Genomic DNA, 20,643 nt, shown 5'->3' on the forward strand with positions numbered 1-20,643 from the left:
CTGGGCCCTGCCCCATGGGGTCACTGAGGTAGGAAAGGAGAATGGGCGCACATGGCCAGGGCTGGGAGGGTGGGAAAGGGCAGCCGTGAGTGACAGGACCCTCGGCATGTGGGGTGTCACGGGGCCTGAGGACCAGCCCCCGAGGCTCATGTCTGGTGGGCAGGGAGGGGTCGGTACTCACTGATCTTGCAGGGAGGCGTCACTTCCAGACACTCCTTGTGCGCCCCAACGCCACACTTGGTGCACAGGTACCCCTGGTAGAAGGTGCCCCTGCGAGGGGAGGGCGGAGTTGAGTCGGACGCGGGGCCGGCTCCTCACTCCCCACAGCCGCGGCAGGGCCCAGAGACGACCTTCCTGCCTCGCCGTGGACCCCAGGACCACCCATTCCTCAAAGGCCTGTGCCTCCAGGACCCCCACCCTGATGCACAGCCCTGTGCCCGCTCTCCCCTCGGACCGCCCCCGCCTCGTGTCCCACACAGCAGGACCTGGGCACCCACAGGGACAGTCACCTCCTCTCTCAGCTGGATCGGAAACACCGGAGGGCCCAGCAGGGTCTGACACTGAGGGATAGTCCCAGGGCCCTCTGGGTCCAGCATGGTGCTGGCCTAGGGGGTGGTCAGCAGTGAGGGGGACACTGGGTAGACCCCACACTAGGCCCCCTCGGGGCCGGGGGAATGTGGGTGGATGGGCAGTGGGGCGGGAGGCCCCTCACCTGAGGAACATCCTGCAGGCTTTGCAGTTGGTAGTCTTGTCAAACGTGTACATCTGGAAGCTGTGGTGGTTGGCGTTGGCTTTGTCAGGCCTGATGTTTGACCTGATGATGGGATGGAAAGAGGGCACCAGATCCCTGAGCCCCTGGGGGTGGGAGCCGGCCGGGCAGGGGGTCGGGGGGCCAGGACTCAGAGCCGGGCTCTGCTGACACCCAGGCAGCCTCGGGGGGCCCTGACACCCCGGGGAGAACAAGTGGGACCTTCAACACGATGCTGCGCTGGCCCGAGAGAACCTTCTGGGGTGACGGTGGTGGCTACGTCCTGACGAGGGTTTGGGTGTGGGCATCTGCGGAGCCCCAGCGGATGTGGACTCAGGATTTCACTGTGTGCAAGCTCGACGGTTCCAGACTAAACCACAGTGACCTCGGGCTCACAATGGCACCCTGACGTGTTAGGGGGACGTGTGCTGATGTCAGCAATTCCCTTAGAAACACACCCACCGTCAGGGGGCGCGAGGGCTGGGTGGAGTGGTCCGCGGCAAAGAAAGTAGGGCAAGATGTTAACGGTGGAATCCGAGGGTGTTTACCGGAGCATTCTTTCAACTTTCATGAATACTCGGAAAATTCCATGAAAGAATGTCGGGGAGGAAATTACAGCCTCTGGAAACCGAGGGGCAGACACAGAGATGGCCCATGGTTCCCCCCGCCAAGCCTTGGGGCCCGCCGCCTGGCCGTCACCTGTTCTGACGTGTCCTGGACGTGATCCCATTTGACCTCCCAATAACCCCGTAGCCTGGGCCCTCCTCTCACCTCCATTTCCCCAGGAGGAAAGGCGAGGGAGGCAAGCGCACCTGTCCGGAGGCCCCCAGCCCCCTGACGGCAGAGGCCACGTGCAGAGGGCCCTGCCACACTGGCCTCAAGGTCTGACGGGCCTGGGGACCCCACTGATCACTTTTCTCTGTGGGACATACTGGGCCTCCCCCTAGTGTTCACGGAGAAACAGCTCTGTGGCTTTCACAAAAAGGGGACGCTCCCCCAGCCTGTAAGGCCCTGAAGACCCAGTCAGCACGAGTCCCTCTGGCACCACGGCCAAACACCAGCCACTCTGCTCTGCCAGTCAGGCGAGTGAGGCCCAGCTCAGGGACAGCGGATGGCACAGCCCGCCTGGGACAGGCTGTAGCAGACGGAGGGCCCTCTTGCCCCAAGGAGATTAAATAGCTAGGATGCTACCAAGTTGGAGCTGGCATCCCGGGGGCGACAGAGCCTGTCTCAGTGTTGGGGCTTTCGAACCACCCCTTGTCTGTGAGAGCCCCGGACTGCATGCCCCGGGGCATGGACCGCAGACTCACATGGCCATCTCAAACTGCTCCATCCACTTCCTCTTCATGTCTTCCGTCTTGCAGAAAAACTGGAAGCCCTGCTTTCCTTGAAGGTGAATGAGATAGAAGCCGTAGGACCACTGCGGGAGGAGATGGCGTGCTTGCAACGGGCACAGCTTCGGGTGCCCTGCCTGGCACGTGTACACGCACACTCGTGCTTGTGCCTGCGTGTGCACACGTGTGTGCATGTGTCTGTGTGTGCATCCACCCTGACACGTGTACACGCACACTCGTGCCTGTGCCTGCGTGTGCACATGTGTGTGCACATCTGTCTGCATGTGTAAGTGTATGTACGCATGTACATGTGCACGCCCCTCTAACAAGATGTCCTGGGACCCTCTCCCACCCCCTCCAAGGTGCGCCCTCAACTGAAATCTCCTGGTTCAGTGGAGCCGACTCTAAATGATGGCACTGGGTCCCCAGGGAGCCTGTGTGTAGGAACCTGCCAGGGTGCTTCTAGGATACTGGCCCACCCACTTTCACTTCCTAAATGGGATGCTAAAAAAACTCACTGTCTGAAGTAAAATAACAAAAAAAAAAAAAAAAGGAAAAAAGGCAGGGAAAACCACGGGTTCAGGGAGCCCGAAGCAAAGCCGCCCACAGCTGCCCATCCCTGCGGCCACCCACCCGGCCAGCCGTCTCGCCGGCTTTTCAAAGGGGCCCAGGAAGAAGGGTGTGGAAAGACTGAGTCCATCTGTGTTAGAAAAGATGGAGGGAAAAAGGAAGGCAGAGAGGGAGGGAGGAGAAAAGGAGGAGAGAGGAAGGGAAGGAAGGAGAGAGGAAGGGAGGGAGGGGAAACACAAAGAAAAGACTAAGACAACACAGCGTGAGGGGCAGACACACCCCTGAGGGGCTACGCAACAACAGTGGCAGGGCTCCCAGTGGTCCTCCATCTCTGGGCGGGGCAGGGTCATAATTAAGACCCTGGGGGGACAGAGCCATGAGCCCAGCCTGCTCAGGCCCACAGGCCCCCTCCTGGGTCAGGATGGAAGTGTGGCCTCAGCCCCGATGTGAGGGGGGTGGGTCGAGGGTGCCTGGTGCTTACCATCTTCCCGTGAGACTAGGAAGCATGAGGGGAGGAAAGGAAAGGGGAGACAAGGTCACTAAGAGACTTGGCCGGGCCCCGAGGTGGGGACCGCAGCCCAGGATGCTGACCATGGCCAAGAGCCCCAGGTGGTGGAACCAGAGAGGAAGGCGCCAGGGGCTGGGACACGGGGGCTGCCTGGGGAGAGGCTCCGTCGCCCCCTCTGGGGCCCCAGCGGCTTGTTCTGGACATCAGGGCTGTGTGGGTCACCCTATGGCTCTCCCAGCTGGCACCTGTATTCTACACGGCAGCCTCTGAAGGCCAGGGTCCATGACTTTAGCACCCTGACTCCTGGCCCCCAATCTGACCCAGGGTGGCACACAGGGATTGCTCAAGCACTGGGGGCAGAAGCCTCTGCCAGAGCAGGACAGAGCCAAGAGGAGGTGGCAGCCCTTCCCTGAGGTCATGACCCTGCCCCAGATGTCATGGCCCCATCCCAGTGGTCATGGCCTCTGCCCAGTGGCCCTGGCCCTGTCCCAGTGTCCACAGCCCCGCCCCCAGCATCCATGGCCCCGTCCCAGCAGTCATAGCCCCGCCCCCAGAACCCATGGCCCCACCCCAGCAGTCATAGCCTCACCCCCAGCATCCATGGCCCCACCCCATCAGTCATAGCCCCACCCCCGCACCCATGGCCCCGCCCCGGCAGTCATAGCCTCACCCCCAGCACCCATGGCCCCGCCCCAGCAGTCCTGGCCTTGCTCCAGTGGTCATAGCCCGCTGGCTGGACATCAGAGACTGATGGGCCACAGGAGGCCCAGCCAGAGCCCCTCCAAAGGGGGCAGGCATGGGGAGGGGCAGGAAAGCCTGCTGGCTGGAGGGGCAACATGGCTGGCGTCAGGTCCCCAGGTCTAAGGCCCGCCCTGCTCAGTTGCTCAGTCTCCTTCCTGAGGAGCTGTGACCCCATGGTGCCCAGCTCCAGGAAGATTCAGAGACAAAGGCGCAGGAAGTGCTGGCCGGTCCCTGAGTGGGCGTGCCCTCGGCAGAGCCACAGTGACAAGAGGACGGCAGAGGAGGGAGACCCATCCTGGCTGCGGTGCAGAGGCTGCCTGGCCCGCCCAGCTGGCCCACTCGGGGTCGGCACTGACTTCCAGCCGGTTCACCTTTTCCCAAGGCCCCCCACAACTCGTCCCGCAGTGGGAGACCACTGCCCACCCTGTGCCCGGTGTGGCCCAGCCTCGGAAGGCCCTGTGTCCCACCTTCTTGACGTCCTTGTTGTTCATGGGGTCGTCAGTCATCTTGTGGAAGAGCAGCTCGATGATCTCCTTCAGCTCGTAGCTGTAGCCCCTCCTTTTGCAGACGATGACCACCTTGTCAAACAGGAACAGGTACCTGGCCCCACAGCGCGGCCAGGGGACCTGTCAGCACCACGGGCGCGCTGTGCTCTGAGGCCGGGCTGTGTGCCTCAGCTGGGCCGCGGGGGGCCCGAGACCTGCCCTCCCCACCTGCTAACTCTGACCCCTCGGCCAGGTCTGGGCGGCTCCGATATGGCTCCTCCACCCCCACGGGGCCTTCCTCACAGCACTGCCCCCGACGGTCAGTGCCCTTTTACATGTCCATCCTCTGCTAGACTAGGAGCCCCATGAGGGCAGGACCCATATCTGCTGTGACCCAGCCATGGCCCCAGACCTTGCACACAGTAGGTGCACAAGGAGGACAGAACAAGCAGGGCCGTGCCAGCTCATCCAGAGCCTTCCCTGTCACTGGCTCCAGCATTCCCTCGCAGCCATCAGCCAAGAGCTCGTGTGGCCACTCTGTCCCAGCTCCCGGGAGTCCGGGAGCTCGCAGGGCCTCCGGCTGCCCCCAGCCAGCCAAGTGCCGGCCGCGGGCAGAGCACCCCATGGGTGTGGCGGCCGCTGGCTGATGTGGCTGCCGGGCGCTCTCGCCAAGAAGGAAGGAAGCAATTAAAGCAGAACCACACAAAGCCGAGTGGGCAGGCAGCTCTTTCCACAGGAAAAGCTGTTTCCAGACCCGCCGGGCAGCGAGTGCCCTGGATTGGAGCGCCTGACCGTGACGGATGCTGCCCGGCCCGGGGCCACCGCTCACCTATCTTGCTTGGTGTGGTTGACTATGGACCGGACCTTCAGCTCCCCGTCGATCTTTGGCCTCCCAAATTCCTCCAGTTTCACTTGCTGGGAAAGAAGGGGAGGCTGTGAGCCCCAGGCGAGAGCAGCGCTCCCATCCCCCCAGCAACTGCATGGCGAGAAGGGCAGGTGGGCACGCGCCCAAGGGGGACGTTTCCCACGGAAACCAAACACGGACCAGTGACATGGACCAGTGGTTCCTGGCTGGGGCTTAAGGCTCGGAGGGGGCCTGCACTGGAGGCTCCTGTCCCTGTCCCCCCAGCCCCGCCGAGGACCCCCCTCAGCTAGGCGGGAACAAAGAGCGATTGATGGTGCCGGCCACGTCGACAGGCCGCTGTTGTGTGGAGCCCAGAGCAGGGCCTGGCAGGAGGAGCCAGCCGCCCCACCCCGAGAAACCAAATGAAGGGGAACAGACAGCCCTTATCAGATGCAGGGCGGGGGCGCGGGGGCCTGCACCGTCACCTCCCGCAGGAAGAGGCTCCCAGGCAAACCCGCTCTCAGATCCGCCGAGATTTCATTTTCGGTTTCCGTTTGGTTTCTAACTCCGCTCTGCTTTGCTTTCAGAGGACGCGTCTCCCGACACGTTCCCTGTGTGGTTCTCGAAGACAGGTCTACACGGACGGGAGTAGGAAGGGGGGAGCTCCCAAACGTTCAGGGGGCCCTGCTCATGGCGCCATGGTGGATGGTTCTCAGCATCCTCTTCCCAGTTTCCTAAATTTTCCGGAAGCTGCCGGAGCGAGACTAAGGGTGCAGCTTTGGTGTCACACAGCACAGAGGGAGCTGAGCGCCTGTGTCGCCGCTCGACTCCGGGCTCCAGGTCTTGTCTCTGAAGTGTGGGGACCAAACCGGGGGCCCGCCTGCAGTGCTGGGGCGCGGGAGACAGCCACGGCACTGGCGGGGCACCTGGCCCGCGGATCGCTCCACACCTGTTCACCTCTCTTGTTTTTGCTATTTAATGAACAATTATTACTCATAGATGAAAACTTTTAAAAAAAAACAAAAAGCATCTTTCTTCGTGTTGTCAAAGTGCTGAGGGCTCACCGCGTGGCCTTCAGAAACACGGGGGGGAACGAGGGGAAGGTGCGGCCCCCAGACCCGCCAGGCGCCACCCGGCTCACGGTCTGGGGCATGGCTATCCTTAACCTCCTCCGCACTCGGGCGACTTTCTTTCTTTCTAAAGAGAAAGAAAAATGGGGTGGTATCATAGCGCTGTTCGGCAGCTTCTTTCCTTTACTTGACGGCACTGCACGAGCGTTTTCTGGCCACTTGTTTGCAGAGGCGGGGGTCCTCTGGGCTCCTCTGACCCCAGGGGGTGACGAATGGGCCTCCGGGGGCATCTTTTGCAAAAGCTTCCGTGTTGATGCGCCCTTGACAGAGGCTCGCCCGACCCTGCCACGTCCAGGGTCCGGAGAATGAAAACGTTCGCACAGAAACCAGTGGTCCTCAACCAGGGGTGACGGTTCCAGGGGACATGGGGTGAGGTCTGGAGATGCACGTAGTCCTCACCACTTGGGCCCCCCAAGTGTTGGGGAGCTACTGGCATCTAGTAGGCAGAATTCAGGGGCGCTGTTCAACATCCTACAAGGAATGGAACAGACCCCATGACAAAGAATGATCCGGCCCCAAACAGCAACAGTGCCGAGGTGGAGAAACCCTGGTCTGAGCATTCGGCGGATCCGAGAGAAGCTGGAACAGCTGGCACAGGCGGGGAAGTGTCTGCCTCCTTGGATGGCTCGTTTCCTCTCCCCGCAGGACACAGGGGCTCACCCACCACCCCAAGGCCAAGCCTCTGCCAGACCGAGGGGAGAGGGTCCTGTGAAGTGTCAGCCCTGCCTGATGGAGGCCAGGGGGATGGGAGAACCCAAGGGCAGCTCCTGGGTAGAGCCACGAAACCCTGTCCATTGTCCCTCCTGAGGACAGTGGAGATGAAGGGGTCCAAGGACAAGAGGCAGCCTCATGCCCCAACGGAGCCACACCCTCCTCCTGGACCCAAGAGAGTTGAGGGCGCAGGCCATACAGTTCCTCCCTCAGGCCCTGCCCCTTAGCAAGCGGCCTCTGCTTCAACAGTGAGGCTGTGAATGCAATGTTTAACAACATGTCTACACGGTCATAATTAACCTTCACTCTCTGGAGGGTCAGCCGCACTCACCAAGTTTTCTATAGAACTCTGAAATTCGCTGATTTTCTTCAGGGTCTCTTTGTCCCGTTTAACCTCATTTATGTACATCGCCAAGTCCTTGAAAACAACGGGGAGCGGGGTGGTTAGCAGGCACGAGACCCCACCCCCATCTGCCCAGGACTGGCATCTTCAAAGCACCTTCCACATCCCCTGCAGGTGGCCAGCCCTCGAGGCGACACAGGGGTGAGACGTGCCACCCCCACTTGAAAGATGAGGAAACCGAGCAGGAAAGGTAAAACCAGCCCCAAAGTGCACCCCACGGAGGGCCGAGAACCCCAACTCCTGCCTCCTGCCTCTTTCTACCCTGTCAAGATCCCCGCCAGGTTGGAGGGAAAACAGCCACCTGGACTCAGACTAGCCTGCTCCTTCCTCTTGGGACAGGGGCACCCGCAGGCCGCCGCCTCCGGCACAGCCTCTGCAGAACGTGGGCGACCCTGTCCCCATATTCCCCCCGCAGAACGTGGGCAACCCCATGTCTAGCCTGGCCCATCAGGCGCTGGAGCCTCCTGCTGCCACCAGGGGGCAGTGCCCGCCGCGATCCAGACAGCAGCCTTGCTGGGCCGAGCACCCAGCGCCAGGGACAGCCCGGGGACCCGAGCCCTCCCCTCTGCAGAATGTGCGCGAGCGGGCGGCCCTGATCTGCCCAGCAGGAGGACAGGCTGCCTGGGGTGGAATCCCTGAGCCAGGCTGAGGCGGGAGCTGCTTCCGGCCTCCCCTCCAGCACCTCCAGCCTGGTCCCACAAGGAGCCCCCAGCAGGCCAGAAATCTGAGAGCCTGAGGCAGAAATGTTTCGAGATGGCCCCAGGGAACAGCCCCACCACTGTGGCCGAGGTGGTACAGGCCACGGGGCTGCCTCACGGCTGGGAGCGAAGTTCTCCAGGAGCGCGAGGCAGCTCGACGGCTCTCAGCACAGACGGCCGAGCAGCAGGGGGACGCAACGCAGAGGGGGCCACCCTCCTGGGAAATGCCACCTTGCTAAGACTGAGGGTGCACAGATGTAGCCAGGTGACAAGGAGGGGGTCCAGTCTGAGCCAGCACTCAGAGGTGGAAAAGGATGGAGCGTGTTCAGGGGCCTGGGAGGGGAGCCACAGGAGGTTTCTGAGCAGGGCAGTGACATGAGCTGAGCTCTCCTTCCAGGGGCTTCCACAGACACCGGAAGGAGGGGAGAGGAGGTGTGGCGGGTGGGGTGGGCATTTCAGAAGCAGAGGCCACAGGACCGGATGACCCAGAACTGAGTCCAGTGCCTGGGAACCAGTGACAGCCCGGTAGATGTTCGGGAAAGTAGGAGAGAGGCCCAGGAGAGTGACTGTGGGCCAGGCGAGGTGACAGATGGGGACACGGGGCAGGTGCCCGGCCTGCAGCCCCTCCCCCTGCCCCTCTGCCCTTGGGTGGGTCTGGTCCCCTGCTCCCCCCCTGCTCTGCCTCCTGCTTCCCAGGAAAATCTGCACCCAAGGTCACAAAGTGAGACTTGTCAGCAAGGCCAATTCCAGTCAAAGAACACAGGCTTGGTACATTAAGTCTGAGGCTGGCCCCGCCTCTCCCTGCCTCAGTTTACCCACTCACCTGCATGGCTTCCAGTGCTTCTTTGAGCTGCTGCCTCTCAGGCCGGTCGGTGGAATGGCTCAGAAGTTCCTGGAGGGGCGAGGGGAGAGCCAGGTCACCACTTGGGGGCGCTGGCCTCTGCCCCCACCCCCAGCTCAGGCTTTGGTTGGGCTGCCCAACTCCAGCAGACAGACAGCCAGCCCTCACCCAGGTGACACCCCGCTTCAAGGTAGGGGTGTCCCCAAATCCCGTGGATAACAGGGGGCCGTGAAGGCAGCACAGAGCACAGTGCTGAGCTCACAGTGACCTGTGGAGTCACTCAAGAGCCTCTCGGAGCCACTGTCCCTCCCCAGGTCTGTCTGTCCAGAAGGACTTCCTATTTCCATTTATACCGTGGCCACCAGGAAGCCCAGGGGCTGGTTACGTGATCGGCCACAGGAGCGCCTATTCTTGGTCTGAAGATGCTTTTTCTCTTTCAATTTTTCTCCTCTCTTACCCATTTTAATCATAACATTCCTTTGTTTATTTACTGATAAACACTCCTAACATACATATGTACTGAGCAGTTCCCAGTATATGCTGTGCAGTTTTTATGTGCTAGGCACAGACTGTCCTGAGTCGTCTGCTGCTTCTGTCTCAGCCCGGCCTGTCTGTGGGCCCCACCCCACTCCCCTGGAGGCCGCCAGGCGCGCGCCCGCCCCCGGCGGTGGCTCACCTTCAGGAGGAGGTGGTACTTGAGCACCCTCTGCATGGGGACCACAAGCAGGTCTTGCAGCTTAAACTTCCCATCCTGGACCTTCAGCGTGCATTCCTGGGGCGTCAGGAGCAGCAGGTCGATAAAGAGCATCCTTGCCCAGGGACGCTGGACCCCGACACTCCCATCCCCCAGCCTGGGGGGCGGGGGGAAGACCTAAGCCCTGAACTGGGGCCCGGGGGTCTGGTTCTTCTCTGGCCCGGCTCCCAGAACTGGGCAGCATCTCCCAAAGCCCTCCCCAAACCAGGTGAGTGCGGAGGGGCGGGCTTCACAGCAGGCGGGCAGGGGGCCTCAGGGGTCTGCAGTGGCCACGGGAGGACTCTGGGATTCTGAGCGACCCCTGGCCCGGCATCTATCAGGCCTGCCCAGAGACCCTTGGGGCAGCCAGCTCAGGAATCAGGGGTTCCCCACTGGCTGCTGGACACACGGGGGCATCGTGAGTCTCCAAGGGGCACACTCCCAGCATTGCTGGAGCAAAGGGGCCTGCGCCAGCATCCGCCCCGGACACAGGGTTTGACTGGCCAAGTACAACGTGGGAACCCAGCCTCCGGGAGCAGCCCGGCTGCCCCCGATGAGGGCGGGGAGGAGAGGGGCCTGGAGAGGGGCTCATGTGGGGAACTCGACAAGAGCCAGAGGCAGGCCCTCGGCCTGGGGTGAGAACGGGGGAGGGGTGGGAGGCTCCACGGCTCCCACAATCGTCCAGGGTCTTGGGGTCCACACAGGCCAAGGTCAGAGGTCAGTCACTGCCCCTCACTGAGCCAGATCTGGTCCCAGAGGACTCAGGCTGTGTTCTGGCCCGGGATGAGGACTTCTACCTGCCTATTCCTCACCCCAACAAAATGCAAAGGAAACAAAAATCATCTGCTAAAAACATCTACAAAATAGTCACATGGCTACCCTGGCTCCCACCTTCCTCTCAAATGGGCAAGCGGAAGGCAGCGAGCTGCAACCTGGGAGCCGACCAGGGACGGGCTGGGGGCCACCCGGGAAGCCCCCCCGTACCTCAACTTTTTGTCTGAAGTCCTCCCGGCCGGCGAGGAGCTGGTTCAGCGTGTTCTGGGCGTGCTCCATGTGGCTGCAGTATTCCCCGTAGATGAGGAGCCTGGACGGTGCACACACATGCACACTTTGCACACTCGAAGGCTGATAAGCCACCGGCCCCGCGGGCCTGCCTGGGCTTCCCGGGAGGCTGCGAGCGATGGCAAAGTGCTCTCTCCCCGTGACAGCCCCGTACGCGCTAATACGCTTAACAGTTTTGTTCTTGTGTGGCTGCTGTCTCCCCCTTGCCGAAATCCCGCCAGGCGCGGAGCGGGGCTGCCAACATGCTGGGAGGAGGGGCACCCCCACTCTCCCAGAACCAGTGGGCCCTCCTGTGGTTCTGTTTCAGGTCAGGACTGGGTTTGGGGATGTGGTTCTCACCACCCCATCCCACCCCTACAAGGGGCTAAAGCAGAGAGGAGAGAAGCCCCCTGTTCCCCCAGGGCTGGGGGACCCCAGGAAGGTCACACGCCCACCTGCAGGCCCGTCCTGGCTCTGGACTCGCTCCGGGGGGTGGCCCTTGTGCTGATATTTTGGGGTGTGTGGACCCCGGGGTCAGCCCTTGCTGCTTCCACGAGGCACCGACGCCCTCTGCCTGGGTTCTCAGGGCAGGGTGACATCAGCCCCGAGGGCCCTGCTCGTCATCTGCGACCTGGACATGGCTGTGCTGGCCTCGGGGTGCCAGAGGCGCCGCAGATGCAGAAGATGCTCGGGACGCAGGAGCTCGCTAATCCAGCTCCACCCGCTGCCCACTCCTCGCTGCTGCCCATCACGTCCCCACCCCCGCAGTCATCACGATTCTCAGCCCAGAGTCCTCATGCTGCTGTCTCCCAGCCCTGACGCCCTCTGCTGTGTCCCCGCCTGTCCCCCAGGGCCACTGGCTCTTCAGAGTGGGGCTCCAGCACTCTCGGGGCCTTGGGCTACTATCCTGAAACTTCATCTTTGAAAACCTGTCACCCGACTACAGAGCAGAATCCCAGAGAAGGACCGCGCAGGCGACGATGGCAATGACAAGGGTGACAGTGATAGCCACCACCCACAGGAGCCACGTGACACACAGCACGTCGTGACCCTTCACCCACTCATAAAGGCTGGAGGGATCAGCCCCATTCTCCAGGCAGGAACCGAGGCCTCAAGAACTTGCTAAGAGTCACCAGCCAGTAAGCGGTGACGGCCTGGCCTGGCCACAGTCTCAGCTTCATCGGGAAGCTGCGCCACGTCCACAGTGGTCTGTCCTGGCTCTGGGGAGCTCAAGGCAGTCTCTGGGAGCAGGTCAAGGTGACCTCAGGGCCATTTCTCTGTCCGTCGTGGACACTGCTTCACCCTGGCACCTGGTGAGGCTCGGGGCAGCCGGCTGGGCCTGTCTCTGGCCCGACTCCCGAGGAGGCTGGCACTCAGAAAGAGGCGGCCTGGTCTGCGGGACCCCTAGGCTCTCGCTGTTGGGCCCTAGGGGCCGCGGTCACCACAGCTGGGCCGGACATTGGCTCTGCCACATGAGCCCCAGGGCAGGTCTCCCCTCCCCCGGGCCCTGGGGGTTTGGGACAGATCACACCCCATTCCTCCCGGCCCTGGAGTTCCAGGCTTCCTGAGAACAGAGCGGCATGCCAGTATTTCTGACCAGAGAACACGTCATTTCAGAACAGCCCCGAGTTGGGCACAGACGACACCTCCCGAAGCACCTCTCAGCTTCCGACAAGTGTTCGGGATGCACTGTTTGTTCTCTGTGTGGTCGGAGGCTCCGGGGCCTGCACTGGGCCGAGCCACCTGCACGTCCTCAGGCCACCCTGAGGGCTCTCTCCCGCCTGGGCCTTCGGGGAGGCTCCCAGGCTCGGGGGCCAGGATCCTCCGACTCCAGCGAGACACCGTGGTCCAGTCCTGAACCGGCACAGAGGCTCACCTTCCGGCCACGGCAAAGTGAACACCCCGGCTGCGTCCTGCGTCCACAGCCTGGCGGCGAGAGACACCGACCAGGGGCCACTTTGCCCTGGTTTCCACTTAAATGAATCTGTTATTAAACTGAGAATTTTAATAAAAAACTTGATTAAAACCCATCGTCTCTGGAAGCAACTGGGGACGGATGGGAGACTCAGCCGTTCCCGGGCACGTCTTAAGGGAGCCGACCCGACCCGGGATGGCCCAGCCCCCATCGAGGGACATCTGTGGGCAGGAAGAGCTCTGAGTGCAGCCGGCAGATACTACTCGCAGCCCAGGTCGCAGAGGCCCTGCCTCCCACTCTCTCTCAGTGCCCTTCTGTGCCCCGCAGGCCTCCTAGGCACTCGGTGCTCTGGAGCCGGCCGAGCCGGCCTTGGGTGCTCCCCTTTAACTTCTGCACTCCCCTGGCTCACCTAAGCCCGAGATTCTGGCCCACAAGGTGTGCACAGAGGGGGTCCCAACTCCGCTTTCCTACAGCACACCCCACCAGACCCCACGCATCAGCCACAGCTTGGCTGCACAGGCAGCTTTCTCTGCCCCGGCAAACTTCTATTCATCCCTCAAAACCCTACCCCATCATTTCCTGCTCTGTGTCCCGGCGGGGCCAGACAGAAGAGCAAGGAGACAGATCAGGGAGATGTGGGGCAGAGGCCTGGCCAAGTGGGGTGGGGGACAGCCCTGGGTCACCCAGTTGCCCACCTCTGAGCTCCATGGACAGGCCTCACACCTCCTCGCGTCCCAGTGTAGGTGACCACAAGCCCCCTGCCTGGACTTGGGACTTTCTTTTCATCTGTAAATGGACAGGGGCGGGGACAGTGGCATTGACAGCAAGTGGGAGTGCCATCGTGGGGCAGAGAGAGAAGCTTTAATAATGATCTAGATGCAGCCACACCTGAGCTCAGCCCATCCTCCCAAAAACACCACCTCGAGGTCAGGGGCTCTGAGGCTCAGAGAGGGGAGATGACTCTAAGGTCACCCAGTAAGTGAGTGGCAGGGCCAGACTCCAGAGTGAATCCCATGGCTCCCAGCCCAGTCTGTGAGGCCCCGCCAGCCTCTTCTGAGTCTCGGGAAAGGAGGGCTGGACAGAGTGGGAAGGAGCGGTCCGTCCAGCTCAGAGGGTCCCACGCAGCCCTGCCGGATGGGGCAGCCAAGCGAAGCCCTGCGGGGGTTCCAGGAGCCTGGACGTGGGAGGCCCTCTCCGTGCACGCCTGGCCAGGACCACCCACCCTCGGGCTTTGAGGATAAAATGACCCGTGAGCAGAAATCCAGCCGGAGCTCAGTGTCACCCAACTAACGTTCCGAGATGCCAGAAGCCACCGAATGCAAAATGCTCCCCCGTCTCGGAGCCTTTCCATCCACACACTCTCGGACCTCCCGTGGGTCGGGGTCCGGGGGAACTGGCCTTTAATTGTATTCTGATCCGGCCCCTCCTAAAAGCTAGTCCTCCCACCTTCCTTCGGGGCCACTGACTCCCCGCGGCTGCTTCCCTTCGCAGTGCTTCTGCCCCACGTCCATCCAGCCTGACCCACTGACCCTCTAGAAGTCAGGCTCCAGGCCCAGCTTGGCCAGCCCCAGCTATCAATAAAAATAATGTGGCTTTATGTTACATCCACATCTGTAAAATGCAAGCCTTTCCCAAGGCCTACTTCCCTCTGTGTGGGAGATGTCCCCTTCAGGGCCACAGGGCGAGGCTAAGAGGAGCATCTGCTTTGTCTGAGCACCGAGGCCACATTAATGGAAGCATAACCTCCAAAAAGAGGGAGATGATTGTCCTCTGCCACTTGGCACTGGTCATACCACACTTGGATGCTACTCATCCTTCATCCGTGATGAGCTGCCAGGATCTTGCTGCTAGAATCGCTCAATGGCTTCTCCCGCCCTCATAAAAAAATTCTAAATCCCTATCTTGGCCAAGCAGACACCTGCAGAACCCTCCAATGGTTCCTTAGAGAACTTCCTCCTCGCCCACTTCACTCCTGCTCCTCTGGCCTCTGCTAGTTCCCAAAACAGCCTCTCGCAGGGGCCTTCCCATCACTTCTATTCCGCCCCCCGCCCAGAGCTGATCTGCTCTCACCCAGGTCCTCAGGGCCCATCCTCAGCCCCGGGCCCCCTGCCCCCGCCCCCTCCCTGTGCCCTTGGGCTCTCCCACAGCCACGGTGAGGCCTTCATCTGTGGACTTGTTCCTGTCTCTCCCCGACCCACGCAGAGCAGGGCCTGTTCTGTTCACCACGGTGCCCTTGGCCCAGAGCTCAGGAGCTGCACACAGCAGGCACTCTATAAATGCTTGTGGGATTAAGAAACCAGCAAACATCAGGACCGTAGGGGCTGACTTGGAAATAAGAAGAGAAAGTGGCAGGAGGTGGGCGCTGGGATGGAACCACATGACTTGGCAAGTGAACTCTGATGAAACTCAGCCAGCTCTTCCCCAGAGGGACCCCAACCACAGGGCCTGGGCCCCTGGAGCCTTGCTGGGCAGGTGACGGAGCAGCGCGTCGGGGGAGCTCCTGGTGCTGGAACACGTTCCACTCACGGCAGCAGTTTTCAAAGGTGGAGATGACCATCATTCCCGGAGGAAACAAGGCCCGGGAGCCAGGTCAGGTCCAAGGCTGCGCGCGAAGGATGGCGGCCAGCTCTTGTTTAAGGGCAAACGGACTGTGGGGACAGGCCAGACAGCCGAGCTCTTGGGCCGGGTATGCAGAGGTTCCTGGGGGAGGGCGGGTCATCCATCTGTCCCTTGGCCACGTGGCCAGCCATTTTTGCCCTGGAGCTGCGTTAATGGGCCTCAGAATGAGTCGAGCGTCATCCACGGCCCCCCACCCCCACAGCTGAGCAGCAGCACTAATGAGGGGCTGAGCCACGTCTGCTTATGTCTGCCCCCGGGGGGGGGTCAGGTCTGACAGTCAGCTCGAGCCCACCAGCTGGGTGCCGACAGCTCGCCTGGCACACTGGCTCACAGCCAGGTGAGAGGCAAACCTTGCTGGGAGCAGGGGGCGGGTTCAGGAGCCGGCCTGACCCCTAGCCCCCCTTTGCATCCCTCCCCTGAGGCCGGCCAGCATGCTCACACCTGCCGTGGCCTGGAGAAATGTAGTCTGCTCTCCTGGCCACCTCTGCCACCTGGTCGCGGGCACTGCCTACCCATTCATGGCTCCCGGGAGCCCCCCACCCCGTGGCCCCTTAGAAAGCAGACGCAGGGCCCTGTCCACTCAAGAGGGGAGAAAGCACCTTGCCAGGAGCCAAGGGGCACACAAGGGGAGCACCTTCGGGTCTCCTAGGGGAGGGTGCCTGAGCATCCAGCCTGGGGACGGGCTGCCTGGGTCGGGGGGTGTGAGCTGAGCTGACAGTCACCTGGTGGGAGGAGGACGGGTTACACCCGGGTGCCAACCAGCCCCCTCGGGCCTTCTACAGCTCCCAGGACCCCCTCAGACCCTGGAGAGTAAGCCCGGGAGCTGGTATTTCTAACAGGCTCCCAGGCGGCTCTGAGGAACAGCCAGGTTCAGGAGTCATTAAGACAGAACCTTCAGGAACCCGCTCCACAGACTCTACGAGGGGAAGAAAGCAAGGCGCTGCCTCCCGATGGTTCTCCTGAGGTTTTGTGGCTGAAAACCCCACCTCCCGGGCCGCCTGCAGGCCGCCTGCAGCGCCAAACACCCTGCTGAGCCCGTCTCGTCCTCATGTCGTCCTTGTCAGCAGCCCCTTTTAAAGGACCCGCTGCCAAGGCTCAATGGTCAGAAGCAGGGGCCCGCGATCCCGCTCGGACGGTAGAGCCATCCTGACAGCTGCCCCCTCACCTAGTCAGCAGCTTCCAGAATCCCAACCCTCTCCCTGCCAGATCCCGCAGGGCATTCCAGAGAAGAGAAGGCTGCCTTCACCCCATCCATCAACGGGTACGGAGTGGCTAAAGCAAGGAATCAAAGAGGTTCAGAGAGGCTTTGCAGCAGCGACGGAATTAACCCAAAGAAGGGTCCCTGCACTGGTCCTCAGTGGGTGGTCACGCTCCTCCATCCAGTGTTCCTTCTGGACGAGGGGCCTGGACGGCCACTGGAGCCATGCTAACGGGCGTGACTACTGCAGGCGTCCTTCTGGTGTAAGGAGGCCGGCGCCGTCCCTGCGTCCAGACTCAGCCCGACCCCGGGGCGCAATCCAGGCCCCTCAGCTTCTGACCAGGAGCATCTACACCCTGTGGGCTTCTCGGACGTTTGCCCCAAAGCCTCAGAGACTTGGATGAGACCACAGTTGGAGGAGCGAGGACTCGGCGCTTCTCGGCCCCGGAACCACCGTCCCCCGACATCCAGGACCGGTTTACACCAGGACAGTTGAGCACCTGTGCCTGCCGCTGTCACCATGCACCCCTCCCCTGTCCGTCCACCCAGGTCCAGGACCTTCTGCCCACCCGGCCACCAAAGCCCTTCGCTGGTTGTGGACCAGCTGTGTCAGTGGCACAGGCCCGGCCTCAGTTTACCCTCATGGCACCAACACCATCCCTGTCCCTAAGTGAAAAGTACGGAAGTCAAGGCACAGTGTCATGCACAGGCAAGGCAGCAGGGAAGCGGCCTCAGCCCTGGGGACCCCGGAGTCTGAGCTCTCAGCCACGTCCTGCTGAAGCCCCTCACTCAGACCTTTGCGGGGGCGGGTTTGGGTTCTGTCCAGCAGCAGCACCTGCCACATGCCACCTCCCCACCCGATGAGCTCCAGGGGGCAGGCTCCCCGGGTGCCCAATTCCCCTGGGTCCTGGGCACACTGCAGGCGCCCTGTAATGGCACAAATGTCCTTCAGCTGCCAAGACCCCCAGGGACAGAGGCAGAGGGAGCTGCCTCCTCCCATCCAGGCCGTCTCGGGGGTGCCCTCCCAGCGTGATGGCGGGGATGGTGGGCAGCCTTCTCAGTTTACAGGTGAGGACAGCAGTCTGGAGGGGCACAGCCACCTGCCTTGGCACCACAGTGAGAGATCCCACCTCACCCCGCCAGCTCTGCCTGGTCCCCAGCGTGGAACCAGAGAGGCGCCCGGACAGGGAGGGGCCGGTGAGGCGACCTGCCACTCACCTTTCCTTGAAGTCGAGGAAGACCTTGGCCAGAGTACTACCCCCTGCCATCATGGACACGTCGATGGCCCTCAGGAAGCTGTGATGCACCTTAATTAGGTCCTGGGACGAAAAAGCAATTCGCACATGAACGGGCTATGAGGACAGGAGGAGGGAGGTGCTCTTTAATTACACTTCTCCAGATCTGTTTACGAGACAGGCCCGGGTGCTGGGTGGGGCCACAGAAATGCCAGGCTGTGGTTCAGCGGGAAGGTGCTCTGGTGATGGGCGCACAGGGGGACCTGAGCCCATGAAGTCCTGAGGGGAGGCATCCACAGCCTGCATCAGCCTGCGTGAGGAAGCCAAGGGGCTCTTGGGGGCGGCCTGGGGTCACAGCTCTGAGGGATGGAGTCTCCGTCGCAGAGCAGGGCCTCGGGCCTGGGGAGGTGCGCTTCCCCACGTTTCAGAGCAGATGGGTGACCAGTAGGCAGCTCCTGTTCTGACAGTGGCCATTTGCACTGGCCACGGCAGGATGAACTCCGGATCGGCGGCATGGAGAGCGAGGAATCCAGAGTCTGGACCAGCCCCGAGCAGGCGGCGACCAGTGCCCACCCCTCGAGCTGATGAGGGGCCAAGGGAGACTGGTGGGAGTGGCCGCACTGGCTGTTGGCACCCTGCAGCCGCCAGGCAGAGGGGAGGAGCAGGAGCCGGCGTTCCTGGAGGAAGCCCATCCATGCGCAGCTTCTGGAGCCTCAAGCCAGCCCGCCCTGCTCTGCTGACCACGTCCAGGTGAACCTGCCCACAGGGAGTCGCCCTGTGTCCACGTTCAGACATCCGCAGAGCAGGGAAGGGGGCCCTGCTCAGAGGGGTGGAGGGGACGCATTTCTCTCTGGCTGCTGACAAAACCCTCACACCTCTGCCAGGACGTGTGCTTCTGAGCCACACCCACCGGCACAGACAGTGGGCAAGGAAGGCTCCCACAAACCACAGCCTCCTGTCTCCTAAAACCAAAGTTCCCGGGGAGAAGGGCAGGCTGCTGTCCTCCTCCCGTCTGTCAGCCATAAAAATTTCCTTTAGCCAGGAATAGCAGTGCCACTGGCAGGGACGCAGGTCTCCAGGACCCCCGGGGACAGCAGCGTGGGAGCCCGCCTGATGCTCAAGCAGGTTAGGAAGCAGAACCCGGTGTGGCAGGCTGGGGGCTGGGACCCTCACCTCCAGGTTGATGAAGATGGCCGCCATGTCCGCCGGGCTCAGCACCAGCCTCAGGGGCGCCATGTAGTTCTGGAAGAGAGAAGCCCATTGCTGCCATCTTGGCCTGGAGGGCACCAGCCACCTTTGAGGCCACAGCCATGGCGGGAGGGGCTCTGACCACTCCAGCAAGGTCCCTGGTCCACAGACAGGGACAGCTCCACAGGCCTGGCTCGTGGCAGGTGCTCGTTACTGGAGAATGCACGTGTTCGGGGGAGATCTGGGCTCCGTTCCGCAGGGCGAGTACAGTGCAGGAAGGTGCAGGGCCAGGTGCATGGGGCCTGAGTATCCATCATGTAAGTGCCCACACCCGCTACAGAGGCCACGACCTACGGGGGGGCCACTCAGTGTGGCACTGGACTTCAACCCTGCAGCAACCCAGGTGGGTGCTGCTATAGCTGTTTGAGACATTTGAGGAAACTGAGGCCCGGGAGGTGGAGGGCAGCCCCCAAGGGTACGGCGACAGGGCCAGCATTCCCACCCCTGACTCGAACTGCTGTGCCTGCATCCTGAGTTCGACCCTGACCCTGCCATCAAGAAACGTCCTCCGCCCGCAGGAGCCCCACGTGGACGGAGCAGCTTCGCCCCTCAGATGAGACGAGCTTGTGCAAAACTGTGGACTCCCGCCCCGGAGGCCCCTGCAGGGAGGGACCTGCCACCCTCTCCTCTCCCTGCCCTTCTGCCCCGCGGGGTCCTGGCCCCCGGACCTCTCCTTGGCTGCCATACGGAACGGGAGAGAATTGTCCAAGTGATCAAGCACAGATGGCCAACAGATGCGGCCGAGTGGTTTTCCCCACGCCCAGGACGGGCTGGCACGGGCCTATGACTCGGTGTCCTCACCTGTGACATGGGGACAGCCACACTACCTGGAACTGTTGGGGGAGGGTTATAAACACATTTGTCCTTGGAAGTGCTCAGGACACCGCACGCCTGGCCGTGCACCCTCCCGCTCAGCCCCCAGGTGCACTGCGCCCGGGACCGCAGCACCTCCCTCAAAAGCCGCGGCCCAGGGTGGAGACGGACCGCAGCGCCCCGCTGGTTTTCTGCACTGGGACTTGGGCCACACGGAGGAAACGAGGAGGTCTGCAGGGTCCTGGAAGGAGCTGCCTGGGGCCAGGACTCGCAGCGGTGGGACTGCAGGCAGGGGGAGGGGAACGGCGAGGGCCAGGGGTGCAGCCAGGACGGGGCCTGGAGGGTTTGCTGAAGGGCCGGTGGTTGGTGGGGCTGTAGGGTGGGCACACAGTGCTCGGGGGCAGGAGGAAGGGAAACATATCAGAGGCCTGGGCCAGACCTGGGGCCAAGGGGCATCGCGGGACTCCCAGCTGGAGGCTCCATGGTGCCCTGAACAGTGAGGGACCCACTTAGGTGTCCCCACTGTGGCCAGTCTTGACCCTGCACCGCAACCAAAGAAAAGTCAGGAAGGCTCCATCCGAAAACAATGCTGGTCCTCTCACCCCAGTAAGCTGTGGCCATTGGCAATGAGGATGCCCAAGTGACAGGGAAGTGCCACTGAGCCAGTGCCCATGGGAGGCCAGAGCGGGGCGGGGGCAGGAGAAGGCCCATCGGTGGTCCTCTAGGAGCTTGGCGGGCAGCAGCAAGAGAGGACTGACAAGCCACTCAGGGGAGCACAGCGTCTGCCATGGGGGCTCCAAAGGCTCACATCATCGGGCCTCACTACGT

At 62.3% G+C, this 20,643-nt stretch overlaps 1 protein-coding gene across 8 annotated transcripts in view; it reads right to left on the reverse strand.

Annotated features, from left to right (window-relative positions):
- Positions 1-20,643, reverse strand: part of VAV2 (vav guanine nucleotide exchange factor 2) — a 191,146-nt gene that overhangs the window by 20,616 nt on the left and 149,887 nt on the right. For 4 of the 8 annotated variants that reach the window (XM_070595452.1, XM_070595451.1, XM_070595457.1 and 1 more), the window contains exons 7-18: positions 18,928-18,996; positions 17,738-17,838; positions 10,731-10,830; positions 9,690-9,785; positions 8,996-9,064; positions 7,403-7,489; positions 5,216-5,301; positions 4,369-4,501; positions 3,134-3,148; positions 2,059-2,168; positions 713-814; positions 182-270 (exon numbers count right to left, since the gene is read on the reverse strand). In XM_070595452.1, coding sequence (XP_070451553.1) covers positions 182-270; positions 713-814; positions 2,059-2,168; positions 3,134-3,148; positions 4,369-4,501; positions 5,216-5,301; positions 7,403-7,489; positions 8,996-9,064; positions 9,690-9,785; positions 10,731-10,830; positions 17,738-17,838; positions 18,928-18,996 — 1,057 coding nt within the window. The remainder of the gene's footprint in view (positions 1-181; positions 271-712; positions 815-2,058; positions 2,169-3,133; positions 3,149-4,368; positions 4,502-5,215; positions 5,302-7,402; positions 7,490-8,995; positions 9,065-9,689; positions 9,786-10,730; positions 10,831-17,737; positions 17,839-18,927; positions 18,997-20,643) is intronic. The other 4 variants (XM_070595455.1, XM_070595454.1, XM_070595459.1 and 1 more) reach the window with 1 other exon arrangement.

The sequence above is a fragment of the Equus przewalskii genome, chromosome 26, assembly GCF_037783145.1.
Source record: "Equus przewalskii isolate Varuska chromosome 26, EquPr2, whole genome shotgun sequence".
Classification (NCBI taxonomy): Eukaryota; Metazoa; Chordata; class Mammalia; order Perissodactyla; family Equidae; genus Equus; species Equus przewalskii.